We start from the raw sequence: 15831 nt of genomic DNA, 5'->3' as shown, positions 1-15831 counted from the left end.
ATACTGTGGATAAGGGGAGCCTGTTCAAGTACTGCACTTAGGTTTCCAGCAGGTTCTTGAGTAGGTGCGGTCACCTATCTCCGGACAAATAGCAGAAGTGGTGATGCAGAGACTTGAATGCATGGCCCTTCCACAAATCCAACCTAAACTCTGGATCTGATAAGTGGATGACACATCTGTCATCATTAAACAGACCAAACTACAGGAGACACACCATCTAATAAACAACACTCTCACAGGCATCAAATTCACCAGGGAAGACGGAAAAAAAAATGAACAGCTCCCATTCCTGGGCGTCATGGTAGAATGCAGGGTCAAACAGGAATTCCTGACGAAGACACAGAAAAGCCACATACACTGGCCAAGTACTGAATTTCAACAATAACCACCCTAACACCCACAAATGAAGGTGCGTGAAAACACAATTTAAAGGAGCGACAAACTGTACCAACCTGGAACTACACCAAAAAGAGTACCTCCACCAAGTATTTAAGGACAACAGATAGCTGAACAACTGGATCCAATGATGCCTATCACACAAATAACAACAGGAAGATGCTGCATGCCCTAACACACTTGTCACGCTACCATACATCAACAACATATTTGAACTGACCACAAAACTCATATGACCACTGAGCATCAAGAGTAGCACACAAACCCAAATCAACACTATGCCAACTCAAACCAAAGACCCCTTATACTCACTATGGACAGAACCAACATATTGTACAAAATGCTATGCAAGGACTGCAACAAACATTACATTGGATAGACAGGAAGAAAATTGGCCACTAGAGTACATGAACACCAACCAGCAACAAAAAGACACGAACAATACTCACTCATCTCCATTCACACAGCTAAGGAGAGCCACCAGTTCGTCGGGACAACACCAGGATCGGAGGGCAGGCCAAACCAAGGCAAGCATGGGAATTCCTAGAGATCTAGTTCTCCACCAAGAAGGCCAAAAACAAACACATAGAACTAAGGCCTACACATACACCACTGTGAAGGAAAAACGGAAATGAGGTAATCAAATCCAACAGACCCCAGCGATTAAATAGCAGGTGGGAAAACACAACAGCGCTTCATCGGAGGCTGCACTGATGATGTTACCCAGCAGGGTAATAAAATGTCTGCAAACTAACGAACCAGCTTGGTGAGCAAATCAATCACACAGTTTCCAGAAGGCATTTGACAAGCAGTTACACAAAAAGTTATCATGCAAAATAGGAACCAAAGGTATAGGACTTGATGTACTGATTTGATTTATTATTGTCACAAGTATTCAGATTCAGGGACAAGTATTGTATTATGTGCTAACCAGATAAATAGTACCTTACGTAAGTACATCAGGTTAACAGAACACAGTGCTACAGCTACAGAGAAGGAGCAGAGAAAGTTCAACTCTAATGAGGTCCGTTCATAACTCTGATAACAGTAGGGAACAAGGATGTTCTTAAAATTTGTCGGCACGTTTTCAAGCTTTTGTATCTTCTGCCCAGAGGAGAACAGAAGAGTGAATATTCAGTGTGGAGGGTTCTTTAATAATGTTAGCAGCCTTTCCAAGGCAGCAGGAAGCGTAGATGGTGTCAATGGAATGAAAGCTGGTTTTCATAATGGACTGGGCTGCGTTCACATTTCCACTGTTTCTTACAGTCTTGGGCAGAGCAGTTGTGAAACCAAGCTGTGATACATCCAGATAGGGTGCTTTCTCTGGTGCATCTATAAAAACTGGTAAGAGTCATTGTGAACATACTGAATTTCCTTAGCCTTCTGAAGAAACAGAGGCATTGGTGTGATTTCTTGACTGCAATGTCAACATAGCTGGACGAGGATAGATCGTTTGTGACATTTAATCTTAGAAACCTGAAGTTCTCTACCACCTCCACCTCAATACCATTGATACAGAAAGGGACATGTCCTCCACTCTGCTTCCTAAAGTCGACAACCAGCTCCTTCGTTTTGCTGACATCAAAGGAGAGATTGTTGTCTTTACATCATGCCACTATGGTGTCTCTCTTCTTCCTGTACTCCGTCTTGTTGTTGCTTAAAATCCAACCCAACACAGCAGTGTCATCAGCAAATTTGTAAATGGAGTTAGAGCTGAATTTGTTTGTAAGTGTATAAAGAGTATAGTAAAGGGGCTGTGTATGCAGCCTTGCAGTGCACCAGTGCTGAGGATTATTGTGGAGGAGCTCTCGTCGCCTCTCCTCACTGACTGGCTAGCTGGCAGAAAACAGTGCGCATAAATAGGTCTTCAGATTGCAGTGACGAGTGGGATCCCGCAACAGTCTATGCATGGCCCTCAACTTCTTATAACTTATATCAATGGCTTACATAAAGAGGATTAAAGGCATGGTGTCTAAATTTACAGGTGACACAATGTAAATAGGCAAGTACTTGCAAAGATAAGGAAGGAAAGTAATTTAGAGGAGTTGAGCGAGAGGGCAAAAATCTAGCAGATGATGTCTAATGTAGGAAAATGTAATGAGGTTGATTTGTTTTTCCTATCAAAGTATTATTTAAGTGGAGAATGACTGAAGAATTCTGAGATGCAGAGAGATCTGGGTGCTGTCATGCAAGAGTCACAACAAGACAAGAACCAAATACAGCAGGTAAGTTTAAAAAAAAAAGCACGTCAGTCTTTATCATGACAGAAATTGAATACAAAAATAAGAACATTATGCTTCTGTTATCCAGGACATCGGTGAGACAACATCTCAAACACAGTTTTGGTCTGCCTACTTAAGGATGTAAATGTACTCAGAAGTAGTCACTAGACCAATATCTGGAAATAAGCTGATAAGGTGGGTTTGTTTCCACTGGAGTTTAGAAGAATGAAGGGTGTCCTGTTTGAAAGGAATAAGATCCTGAATGGTCTTAACAATGTGGATGCTTTACACTAAGGCGCACTGTTTTAAAATTAAAGGTTATCCTTTTAGGAGAGATATGACAAATAATTTTCTCATCTAAAAGGTTGTGCGAATTTGGAACTCTGCCTCAGAAATGAGTTAGGACAGGGGCATTGAATATTTTCAAGGCTGAGGTAGACAGATTTTGTTCAACAGGGAAATCAAAGATTATCAATGTAGAGGGGAATGCAGAATTCAAAAGAAACAGATCAGCCATGATCTTACTGAATGGCGTAGCAGATTAAAGGGCCAAGTGGCCTATTTTTGCTCATAATTCATATGGGAGAAATAGCAGAAACCACAAAGTTGATAATCTACTGTTCATTAGGAACAGCAGAGAAGAATTTAAAGGTGACCATTTAACATAATTACAAACAAGTCTTAAGTTTTAAAATGATGAATCACATTCAGTTCAGCAGACGGCAATCCATTGGTGAGGCCTATGTAAGTGAAGGCGGCATTTGGTATGCTTGCCTTTATTGGGCATTGCATTAAGTATAGGAATTGGGAGATTATGTTGAGGCTGTACAAGACGTTAATTTGGCCACTTATGGAGTATTGTGAACAATTCTGGTCTCCCTCTGACGGAGGATGTTGGAAACCAAAACGGGTTCAGAAAAGATTTGAGGATACTGCCAGGATTGAAGGGTTTGAGCTACAGGAAGAGGCCGAATAGGTTGGGGCTATTTTCCCTGGAGCATCAGAGGCTGAGGGGCGGCCTTGTAGAGATTTATAAAATCATGAAAGGCAGGCATAAGGCAAATAGACAAGCTATTTTCACCAGAGTGGGGAGTCCAAACTAGAGCACATAAGTTTAAGGTGAAAGGGGCAAGTTATAAAAGGGGCCTAACGAGCAACCTTTTTCCACATAGAGGGTGGTACACATATGGAAATGAGCTGCCAGAGAAAATGGCGGAAGCTGGTACAGTTATGATATTTAAAAGGCATCTGGATGGGTATATAAATAGGTAGGGTTTAGAGGGACATGGGCTAATTGGTGGCAAATGGATATAGGATATTTGGCTGATATGGATGAGTTGGACCGAAAGGTCTGTTTCCCTGCTGTGTATTTCCCTGACTCTAAACCAATGCCCTCGCACCTGATTTATTAGATGATCTTTGCTACCACTTTAATTATTTATCCAAAGGCTGCAAGCAATGAAGGATATTATTTTTCATCCAGTTTAAGTGGTCAATAGCCCACAGATAGGTAAAAATGACCTAAATTGACAGAAACGCAAGATTAATCAGAAATTAAGAACTGATCCTTAAAAAATGAGAAAGTTCAAGGGAAAGTAATGGGGTGACTTCCAGTCCAGGACCACTTGGAAGTCAAATGACGGCAATATGATCTGGTATAAATTTACAACTAGGCTGCAACACATTTTTGCTAGAAAAAGGATCAGTACTATTTTAGAAGTATTAAGACCAGTCCAGATACTGTAAAAGACAACTGCAAAATAGGAACTCTTAAAAAAAACTTACAGGTGCTAATGCATGACTACCATTAGGTGGCATCCTTCTCCTTTCTATCTGACCGTACCAAGTACGTAAGTCAAATTATAATTTACCTATTAAGCCATTCAATTCCCAGAGCATTGGTACATACAAGTCTAACCAGTCAAATTCACTACAACGCTCTTATTCAAATCTTTGGGCAGAAAGTTCTGTGACGTATGCCTAAGGATTACCAGACCCTACTGTAAGCTAGATGCAATCTAAGAGTTTATCATACTGAAGTGTAAGTTCTTCCATTTGTTATCTGTTGAATTTTCTTCAAGAATTTTAAACTAAGAATAAATATGTCACATTTTATGGTTACTATACATCACCATGTGGCAGTTTGAGTTCAGCAATGAACAGGATTATTGCGCAAGGTAATGAAAAACATACACGATTTCTATAATTTTCATGTGGTGCTGTTACTAACCATGCGTGCATTTGTATCCCCCAGTGACTGAAGTTCATACTGGATTGGCTGTCCATTCTGATCCATCAGCTGGAACGGTGCAGTAGACAGAGTTGGTGCTTGTTGGGACACCTGTACTGTCGGATTCTGAGAAGTAGCAGAGTCATCGGTAATGTGAACTGTGATAGGAATAACAGTGATTGGATCATTCCTTCCAAACGCAGATTCTCCATCGTCTATCCAGGCTAATTGCTTCGAAGGTTAAGAAAGTATAAAAGTGGAGTTTAAGTGTCTTGGTATTTCAGCAACAGCAAGCAGAGATAGTTCAATAATATCAGAATGACAGTGTCAAAGTCAGAGTGAAAACTTGTAATCTAGCTGGGTATTTAACTTTAACTGCGGACACAGTACCTGCAGGAACAGACCTCAAACTCAGCTGCATCATGGAGTGGTAGCTATCAAGTGGCAATCTGAGGAATTTACCAGGGAGACGGACAGAAAATTTAAAGGACTAGCAATGCACACAAATATCAAAGTGATCACTTGTACAGCAGTATTAAGATATCCAATCATGTTTGTATTCCTGCAACAGAGTATTTCAACAACAGAATACTTCAACACTTGCTCAAATTTTACAAAGAAAAGTCTGTCCCCAAAACATTTAAGTTTGTTCCCTCTGCACAGGTTGATTCACCTACTGCATGTTTCCATCCGTACCTACTTTGACTAAATATGTTTCTTGTCTAGTTCACAATCATACCTGGAAAACTTGATGTTCTGCTTCAGAATCCTCATTTATATCAGCATTTGGTCCCAATAATGTAGTACTCCTCTCAATACCAATCTCACCCTCACTGACATCTTCTGCCATCTCAGAAATAACCACTGAAAGAAAAAGTGAAAACAATATAAAATGACTGAATAAAGAAATCTGAAGGATCATTGCTAATTAAATATGTAAATGTACACTGGAACTCAGAAGTCAGAGAAAGATAATCCCAAAACACATACGAGATTTTTTTTTGAAAAACTGTGAAAGGTGATAAAAATTGAAAGCATTTTTAGATACAGATAAGACAAATAACTTGAAATATTAGAGAAATTAACTTCATCTTACAATTCAGTCCAAAACTGAGCACAGACTAGGAATTGCCTAGCTTGACTTTCTGGAATATAAGTAGCTAGCAAAATCTTATTATACACAACAGTTGATAAGCCTGCCCTTGACTGAACAGAGTTCCCTCTTGAAAGCAAGGGAGTTAAAGATGCAAGACAAAAAGTTGGAAGAAGTTTGGATGCAATTAGCTGCAATGTCCACTCAATGGAATAGTTTTCTGACATCCACCATCAAGGTTCCTGTATCAATGGTTATGTGTACATGGTATGGAGGCCACTGTATCCTTTAAAATTATATGATTAAAATCAAACTGGAAAAATTCTTATTTAGAGCTTTATTCTTGGGTCCCTTCTATTCAATCCATATGTCATCAGTTGTGTCAAAACTCTTCTGTCATCAGCATTCAAAATGGTTTAGCCCAAATGTTCAATAGCTTAAAGAGTTGACACAGGGTACAGCAATTAAAATAAGAATGTAAAATTTAAAAAAAGAATCCAAATTGGATCATTTGACATCAAACATATTGAACACAAAGCTGCAGAAACCCAGCAAGTGTGGCAGCATTTGCAGTTAGCACTGCTGCTTCACCACACTAGATACCTGGATTCAATTCTATCCTCAGGCAACTGTCTGCGTAGAGTCTGCACATTCTCCCAGTGTCTGCATGGGTTTCCACTAGGCACGCTAGTTTCCACCCACAGTCCAAAAATGTGCAGATGAGGTGGCTTGGCCATGCTAAATTGCCCATGGTGTTCCAGGAAGTGTAGGGTAGGTTTAGGAAATGCAAGGTTACTGAGACAGAGTAGGGGGATTGGTCTGTGTGGGATGCTCTTTAGAGGGTTGGTGTGGACTTGCTGGGCTGGATGGCCTGTGTCCACAGTGTATGGATTCTAAGGACAATATTTCTTTATTACAGGCTTTTGACAGAGGAGGAAGCCTACTGCGAATGACACAAGGAGTTGTTAATGTTGAAGAAATGTAACACAGACATAAATGAAAACGTGATAAATGCAGACCTCACCAGATTGAGCTGAAGCTACATGGTGCTTGAAAGGACTGAATGAGGTTGGCTGAAAATCATTTGTTGATGTTTGTGTTATCAAGAAATACCTGAAGGCATTTTCATGTGTCCTGTACTTTTGTATTTTCTTACCACTTACTTACATTAAAATCCATTCACTGTTCGTTAGCCAATCCACTTAATTGTCCAATTCCCTGACAATGTCTTGAATCTTCTCTGTACCGGTTATCTGACATTACAAAAAAATTTACACTGTAAAAAGAAATATCGTCTCTCAATACTTCATGATTCAAGTGCAGAATTTAAAATAATTGTTTAATAAGCATTTACCAAGTTTTGCTCTTTGTTTATCTTATATCCAATTCAGTTACTCATTCACTCATTGAAGGATTCTATCTTGCAAACTTCCAAGTATGTTCCCTGTGAAAATTTGCTGTTCAGTTACATCAAACTGTGGCACATTTAGACCAAATTTCTTTGTGTCGTTACTAAACATAGTTTAAAAATTTTTTCCTGATATGTGGGCATCATTGGCAAGGCTATGACTTGCTGCCCTTCAAGTGGCACGCAAGGCCATTTCAGAAGGACTGATAAGAACTGCCTGTTGGCCAGACCTGCTAAGGATCAAATTTCTTCCTATAAAAGACAGTAGTGAACCATATAGAGTTATACAAATATTGATGGCAGATTTATAGTCACCATTACTCAAACTAGGCTCATATTCCAGATTTATTAACAGAACACTACTTCCACTTGCTTCTATAGTGAAACGTGAAGTCCTGTCCCCAGTGCATTCGGCGAGGTAAGTAAATGAAGTTCTAGGGGAAACAATTTTTGAGTTTAGCTTTACTTGAGGCAGAACTACAATTGCTGTACTAGTTCTAAAAAGGTCTTAGAAATTTTATTGGAATATTAGTTTGAACTTTGGATGATGCAAAATTAAATGTCTGATAAGTCCGCAGTATAGATACACAGACATAAGACGAAGGTTTCTTCTTAGAAGCATCTGTGATCCGCAACGCAAGTACACTACAACAAGCCAGACCGATTGTTTATACTATCCTGCATCAATATGTTCTCTTCCAAATGTATAACTGACAAATGTGACTCAAAACTAGAGCACGACACAAACTTACTTCCTATATACTGGATGTAATTTTGTCTTTTAAAGATAACTAACCAAGAAGTATTTCTGAGAAAGCGTGGAGCTGGATGAACACAGCAGGCCAAGCAGCATCTTAGGAGCACAAAAGCTGACGCTTCGGGCCTAGACCCTTTTCTGATGAAGGGTCTAGGCCATAAATGTTAGCTTTTGTGCTCCAAAGATGCTGCTTGGCCTGCTGTGTTCATCCAACTCCACATTTTATTATCTCGGATTCTCCAGCATCTGCAGTTCCCATTATCTCTGATACAGTATTTCTGATAAGTCCACTTACAATTTTAAACTCACTCATTCTCTGACTTATACTGCAATTGCACTTTGGAATATCAACAGCACAATAAGTAGATTATAAGAATATTTAGACATTCACTCCAAACTCATAGATATAGCCTAAACAACAAAAAAAAGCCTCTCCACCAGTGTACTAATAAGCAGAAAGCACCAGTACAACTGTACTACATTCTTTTCCTATAACTAGTACACAGCATTCCTTCCCTAATAGCCTGCTCATGAATAGATGATGCCACTTCATACTCAGCATCCAAATGCCAACTAACAAAGATATGACCAAGGTATCACTCCCACAAAGCAGCGCGAGTTTTAATATCAAATGACAAATCCAGTTACTTACTAAATAAAAATTATGTACACAAATTGGAATAAATACATGGTAAAATGTCACTAAACAGCTTTTTTTAAAAAACTTATGATGTGCCCCTCTCAAGTAAAATGACTAAATGAAACATTATACACTGTACGATTCGCTTACAATAGCCACAAGATATTTCACTGGCTGAAATGTATCATTTTTGTTGTTTAAAAGAAGTTATTCTGTTATCTTTCATCAGTTGATTTTCACAACAACACCTCTGAAAACATATAGTGCTTTTCATAACCAGATGTCTCAAAGCAGTTTTCCAAAGTATTGTTAGTGTAGTCATTGTTGCAATGGGGAAGAATGATTATCTCAAAGTTCATGTGTGCTTTCTGGATGAAAACAGGGTCAACCTTAGCTGTGATATTTTGCTTGCCTATATTCACTGTCCAGATTTATTTCTGAAAAATTGCTATACGGAAAGGTTATCAGAAAACAGCTAGCATCTCTGGTGAAAGCTAGTAACCCGAAACATTAACTTTATTTCTATCGACAGATGCTCTCAAACCTGATTGTTTTCTGTTTTATTCCTAATGAAATGATCATTAGAATGAATGAGGGTGTTCAAAAGCACAGAAACAACAAACAGAAGCAAACAAGGCTGTGGTTAAAAAAAGTCATATACTGTTGAACTGTCAAACTGTTCTCCATTACATAACATTGCCAAAAGAGGGCCGAAGAACATTAGAACAGAAACATCCAAACTTTCATTAAATCTGACGGAAATCATTCTTTAAAACAAATTCATTCCTCAATCCAAATGATCGACTTATCATGCATGTGTTTTATTTCAGCTCCTCTGAAAGAAATACAATCGAAATGTAGCATCATTAGCTACTCCAGTATGTACTCTTTAATAAAAGTCCTTCACGTTGGATGTTAGCAAAGCTATAAAAAGCTTGCTGTGGTTAAAGTGAGAAAATTGGTTTGCAACCAGAAGCAAAAATTACATAAGGAGTTAAAGGTATTCATCTTCAGCATTTTTTGGTCTCATTTTGACAGAGATGGTAGCCAACAAAATCCTAGATAACACAAAATAATGCATTGAATCTGGTCTCTGAAAAGTGGGCAAGAACAATCAGAGTCTCTTTCATTGAGTTTCTTCCCACCCCTGTATAACTTCTCATGATCTGCACTGAAATGCATTAGATTAGCATGGTGCCTCTGATCTCACTTCCCAGGAAACTAGGGAAACAAAGGCAGAGATGATAATTTCCACTATCACATTTCTTAAGCAAATGCTTATCACGAACAATGACAGGAGGCACAAATATTTTATATTCAAATATGCTCCAGTCACACAAAAGACATTAATTTGGATTTGCAGCGGTAAGGACACATTTGCATCAATTGGAATTTATGGCAGTTTAACAAATACAATGGTATACATAATTTCTTCAAGCAAAAATTTACTTGCAATTTGAAGTTTCTAAAATGATTGCCACATAAATATTATAACATCCCACACAAGAGATTTTTTTTTCAGAATGAGCACCAAGGATTTGCTAAAGCAGTCAGTATTATGGTAATTAGTTTGCTGATACAAAGCTTCATGTTCTAAGATAAATTAACACAGTTGGCAGTGAATGTCCAAGGTTAACAGCTATTTCTAAATACCACATTAGCTCCCACACTTGAGGCTTTACAACTTCTTCTGGCTGATATACTGCATCTCTGCTCAAATTAGTTCATTTCCCTGGTAGCGCCAAAGTAACTTGCATCAACCAATGCTCAACATTAATAATACTCCCAATTTCAAAAAAAACCAAAAACCATGCTCATGATAGCTCATTCTTCATTAGTTATTTTTAAATAAAAAGAACCTTTATTACAGTTTAGTAGATCATAAACAAGCACATTTTATTTCATACATTTCCATTGCAAAATGGCTGAGCGACACTTACAGTGGCATTTAAAATATGTTGGAATAGAAAACCGGGTTACTCGGTGGAACAAATACTAAATAGAATAGCTACAACAACTAACAAGTGTACTCAAGATTGGATCACAATTTCACTGAGGGGTCTTAAAATTAGCCACGTCCTTTTGGAACATCCACCCTACTCACATGGGAACTGAATATGAGAAGAATTGAAACAAGGTTATCAAGCCATATACATTCAAAATTAGAAGGCTGCTGACGTCTCAGCTGGAATAAGATTTAGAGTGAAGTACGGGAGGGCATAACACCTAGAAAAAAGTTTGACACAGTAATTTGTGCTCATTATCTCACAAATTTCCTAAAATTTATCTTGAGTTCAGTGTTTCTTTACATACTAGAATTGGTATTTCAAGCACATCAGCATTTTACAAAGCCATTTGATCCCAAGTGAGCATGAACAACTTGGCCATCCACTTCTTCCTGTCCCGCAGGCCCGACCAGTCCCCCTCCACCGACACCCTCATCCGCCTAGCCAAACTCGTCCTCACCCTCAACAACTTCTCTTTCGATTCCTCCCACTTCCTACAGACTAAGGAAGTGGCCATGGGCACCCGCATGGGCCCCAGCTATGCCTGCCTCTTTGTAGGTTACGCGGAACAGTCCCTCTTCCGCACCTACACGGGCCCCTAACCCCACTCCTCCGTTACATTGATGACTGTATCGGCACCGCCTCTTGCTCCCCAGAGGAGCTTGAATAGTTCATCCACTTTACCAACACCTTCCACCCCAACCTTCAGTTCACTTGGGCCATCTCCAGCACATCCCTCACCTTCCTGGACCTCTCAGTCTCCATCTCAGGCAACCAGCTTGCAACTGACATCCATTTCAAGCCCACCAACTCCCACAGCTACCTAGAAAACACCTCCTCCCACCCACCCTCCTGCAAAAATTCCATACCCTATTCCCAATTCCTCCGCCTCCGCCGCATCTGCTCCCACAATGAGGCATTCCACTCCCGCACATCCCAGATGTCCAAGTTCTTCAAGGACTGCAACTTTCGCCCCACAGTGGTCGAGAACACCCTTGACCGCATCTCCTGCAACACATCCCTCACACCCCGCCCCCGCCACAACCGCCCTAAGAGGATCCCCCTCGTTCTCACACACCACCCCACCAACCTCCGGATACAACACATCATCCTCCGACACTTCCGCCATCTACAATCCGACCCCACCACCCAGGACATTTTTCCATCCCCAACCGTGTCTGCTTTCCGGAGAGACCACTCTCTCTGTGACTCCCTTGTTCACTCCACACTGCCCTCCAACCCCACCACACCCGGCAACTACAGGAAATGCTACACTTGCCCCCACACCTCCTCCCTCACCCTTATCCCAGGCCCCAACATGACTTTCCATATTAAGCAGAGGTTCACCTGCACATCTGCCAATGTGGTATACTGCATCCACTGTAGCCGGTGTGGCATCCTCTACATTGGGGAAACCAAGCGGAGGCTTGGGGACCGCTTCGCAGAACACCTCCGCTCAGTTCGCAACAAACAACTGCACCTCCCAGTCGCAAACCATTTCCACTCCCCCTCCCATTCTTTAGATGACATGTCCATCATGGGCCTCCTGCAGTGCCACAACGATGCCACCCGAAGGTTGCAGGAACAGCAACTCATATTCTGCTTGGGAACCCTGCAGCCCAATGGTATCAATGTGGACTTCACCAGCTTCAAAATCTCCCCTTCCCCCACTGCATCCCAAAACCAGCCCAGTTCGTCCCCTCCCCCCACTACACCACACAACCAGCCCAGCTCTTCCCCTCCACCCACTGCATCCCAAAACCAGTCCAACCTGTCTCTGCCTCCCTAACCTGTTCTTCCTCTCACCCCAAGCTGCACCTCCATCTCCTACCTACTAACCTCATCCCACCTCCCTGGCCTGTCTGTCTTCCTGGACTGACCTATCCCCTCCCCACCTATACTCTCCTCTCCACCTATCTTCTTTTCTCTCCATCTTCGGTCCTCCTCCCCCTCTCTCCCTATTTATTCCAGAACCCTCACCCCATTCCCCTCTCTGATGAAGGGTCTAGCGTCAGCTTTTGTGCTCCAGGGCCTGCTGTGTTCATCCAGCCTCACATTTTATTATCATTAACAACTTGATCTCCCTTGAGTTTATTTATTTTTAATTGGCACTTTAACAGCCCTACACCAAAAATCCTAGAGAAATTCAGAAGTCAAAGACTCAGCAGACTGTGTCATGTTGTGGTTAGGACACATGCACAAATACATGACCTGACACAGATATATGATTCTTTACATGCTGAGTCTCCAGTTTTAACGACAATGTTGTGGACATTGCCCTTTGGAGCAATGCCTGATAGTCAATCAAGAAAGTTTCCCTGTTTTAGTTTCATCTCTCCAAGGATTAAATCAAGACAAGCCTCCCTGTAGTAGTTTCATCTAGCTCCCAGGTGATAACTTGAGCGCGCCAACTTGAAGAAATATAATTTGGAAACTGATTAAAAATGGTAATAGCACATGAGAATTGGATGCAGTTTATATCAACATACAACAACTTGCACTTATTGCAGCTTTACCACAAAACTTTTCAGAAATATGAAAAGCTAAAAGGACCCTGCCAAACAACCAAATGTTTCTGTTTGAAAGCACTTGTATAATGTTGCTTATTTTCAAAATTTTAATTTTATGGAAAAAGTAAAGATATTTTCACAAGTATTTATAAACAAAGAACAAACAGGTGCACAAATGTGTAATCACACAATCATACCAGACATTCAATTAAGCAAAGCATTAACTGTCTTTGGCAAATAAGACATTTGTTGAAACAAAACCTGCCTGTGAAATATTTTGGTGCTTTGTTATAAATCCCTCCTCCTCACATCAGTAACCATTTCAGGGACTTCTTTTCCTCTGTTAATTCCCATCAGATTAAATTCTTCAATCTAAATTATTTAGCTAAATGATTGATGCATTTTAATGAAAGCTCATTACTGGAACTCTTCCAAAGGTTTTTCAGAAATGGCAATGCAACTGGTTTGGGGTGGAAATATTTCAAACTTACTGTTTTTAGTTATGGATTTAAAATCTTAACCAGCATTTCAAGATTTACATTCTACAAACAATGCATATTTTGTGTCAAAGCATATTTTTGTGTCGAAAGTTTTGCTTCAGAGGGACAGACGGACTGAAATATGTCATCTGGCAAATGTTTGGATTACGATTCAAGACCCTACTCTATGGCATTCGACTGGTGACATTTGTTAAAAGATAAAACGTGGCCTGAGCTTTTCGGAAGGATCAACCAAACTGCAGCATCCCACGAGATGACAGTGAAAATCCACACCACCTGCTGGAGAAAGGGAGGTGGCAACATCTTTTTGCACGGTCACTGATTTAAATATTGATTTATTGTAGTTAATATTTTTTAAATGCCCTTTTCTTTTAAACATGCAGCAATGATATTGCGCATATTGGGAGGGGTGGTTGGTGGTATGTGATGTTGGTAGAGGCCCAGCCACACAACCAGGTAGGAGCCAACTCCTCCCCTTCGATAGTTTCTCGCCATTTTGTTGTGCTACAACTTTCACTTAATAAGCGCCTGGTGGGGGCTCAGCTCGCCTCCCCATCGTCTCTCTCTGACTCTCCTCCCGCACTCCAACACCTACCTACCACCTCCAGCCCAAACCCCTCCCGTTACCTCCCCCCCCCAACTCCTCCTCCCGAGAGCGGCAGCTCCTACAAGCTGAGAGGCAGCGAATGCGCGGGACAGAGGCCACAGCCGGACAGACAGACAGCGGCGAAAACACCGGAACGAGTCTACTCAACCTCGTCTTCACTCCAACACATCCGCCATGGAGGGGCCGGGCCACCGTCACCGCGCATGCTCCGGCCCCAATGTTGGCGTGGGTGGCAATGGAGGATGGTTGGTACGCTGGTGGGGGAGACCGCCGGCTCTGCGCATGCGCTGTGCGCTCCCCATGTGATGGACGGCGCTGCCGTGCTGTGCGCGATGAGGGGACTGAGCTGATAAATATCAACGCTGTTGGGTTTTCTTTTGCAGTCTGTTTTCGGATTGGAATGGATTGAGGCCCCTCCATGAGACAGTGGCCAATTCCTCCATCTCTTCGCTCCCAGCACCTTCCCATACAATGGCAGGCGGTGTTACACGACTTTATTCCCTGCTCACTGTCTGAGGCCCGTAGCGCACTTTGTAGGTGAAACTATAGTTTGTGCCGGTGCTTTAACTCCAGCCTTTTGTATTTGCTGCTCACAACGTAAGCTGCTCCCCATTGACCACTCCAGGCCACTTTGAAGAAAATCTCTGGTCCAACCACAAAAATCACCCTGACATTCCCCCCACATTTTTCATCCCGCAGTGCTCGAGAATGCCCTTGACCGCGTCTCCCGCATTTCCCGCAACATATCCCTCACACCCCGCCCCCGCCACAACCGCCCTAAGAGGATCCCCCACGTTCTCACACACCACCCCACCAACCTCCGGATACAACGCATCATCCTCCGACACTTCCGCCAGTTACAATCCGACCCCACCACCCAAGACATTTTTCCATCCCCTCCCCTGTCTGCTTTCCGGAGAGACCACTCTCTCCGTGACTCCCTTGTTCGCTCCACACTGCCCTCCAACCCCACTACACCCGGCACCTTCTCCTGCAACCGCAGGAAGTGCTACACTTGCCCCCACACCTCCTCCCTCACCCCTATCCCAGGCCCCAAGATGACATTCCACATTAAGAAGAGGTTCACCTGCGCATCTGCCAATGTGGTATACTGCATCCACTGTACCCGGTGTGGCTCTCTCTACATTGGGGAAACCAAGCGGAGGCTTGGGGACCGCTTTGCAGAACACCTCCGCTCAGTTCGCAACAAACAACTGCACCTCCCAGTCGCAAACCATTTCCAGTCCCCCTCCCATTCTTTAGATGACATGTCCATCATGGGCCTCCTGCAGTGCCACAACGATGCCACCCGAAGGTTGCAGGAACAGCAACTCATATTCCGCTTGGGAACCCTGCAGCCCAATGGAATCAATGTGGACTTCACCAGCTTCAAAATCTCCCCTTCCCCCACTGCATCCCAAAACCAGCCCAGTTTGTCCCTTCCCCCCACTGCACCACACAA

General features: G+C 42.0%; 1 protein-coding gene and 1 long non-coding RNA gene across 4 annotated transcripts in view; one reads left to right on the top strand and one right to left on the bottom strand.

Annotated features, from left to right (window-relative positions):
• LOC125453886 (calcium-responsive transcription factor-like) overlaps positions 1 to 14634 on the bottom strand; it is a 49220-nt gene extending 34586 nt beyond the window's left edge. Inside the window, exons 1-4 of one of the 3 annotated variants that reach the window (XM_048533988.1) lie at positions 14518 to 14634; positions 7109 to 7194; positions 5588 to 5712; positions 4849 to 5079 (exon numbers count right to left, since the gene is read on the bottom strand). In XM_048533988.1, the coding sequence (XP_048389945.1) occupies positions 4849 to 5079; positions 5588 to 5698 (342 nt within the window). In that variant the 5' untranslated portion in view covers positions 5699 to 5712; positions 7109 to 7194; positions 14518 to 14634. Of the gene's footprint in view, positions 1 to 4848; positions 5080 to 5587; positions 5713 to 7108; positions 7218 to 7295; positions 7702 to 14517 lie in introns of those variants that run through there. The other 2 variants (XM_048533989.2, XM_048533990.2) reach the window with 2 other exon arrangements.
• On the top strand, positions 2542 to 7193 carry LOC125453887 (uncharacterized). Its single transcript, XR_007247886.2, has 3 exons — positions 2542 to 2813; positions 4873 to 4996; positions 6861 to 7193. It is a non-coding gene; the product is annotated as an uncharacterized LOC125453887 (long non-coding RNA).
• Positions 14635 to 15831: the final 1197 nt, after the last annotated feature.

This window comes from Stegostoma tigrinum, chromosome 7, assembly GCF_030684315.1.
Source record: "Stegostoma tigrinum isolate sSteTig4 chromosome 7, sSteTig4.hap1, whole genome shotgun sequence".
Classification (NCBI taxonomy): domain Eukaryota; kingdom Metazoa; phylum Chordata; class Chondrichthyes; order Orectolobiformes; family Stegostomatidae; genus Stegostoma; species Stegostoma tigrinum.
This window is presented reverse-complemented; position numbering and strand designations above follow the sequence as displayed.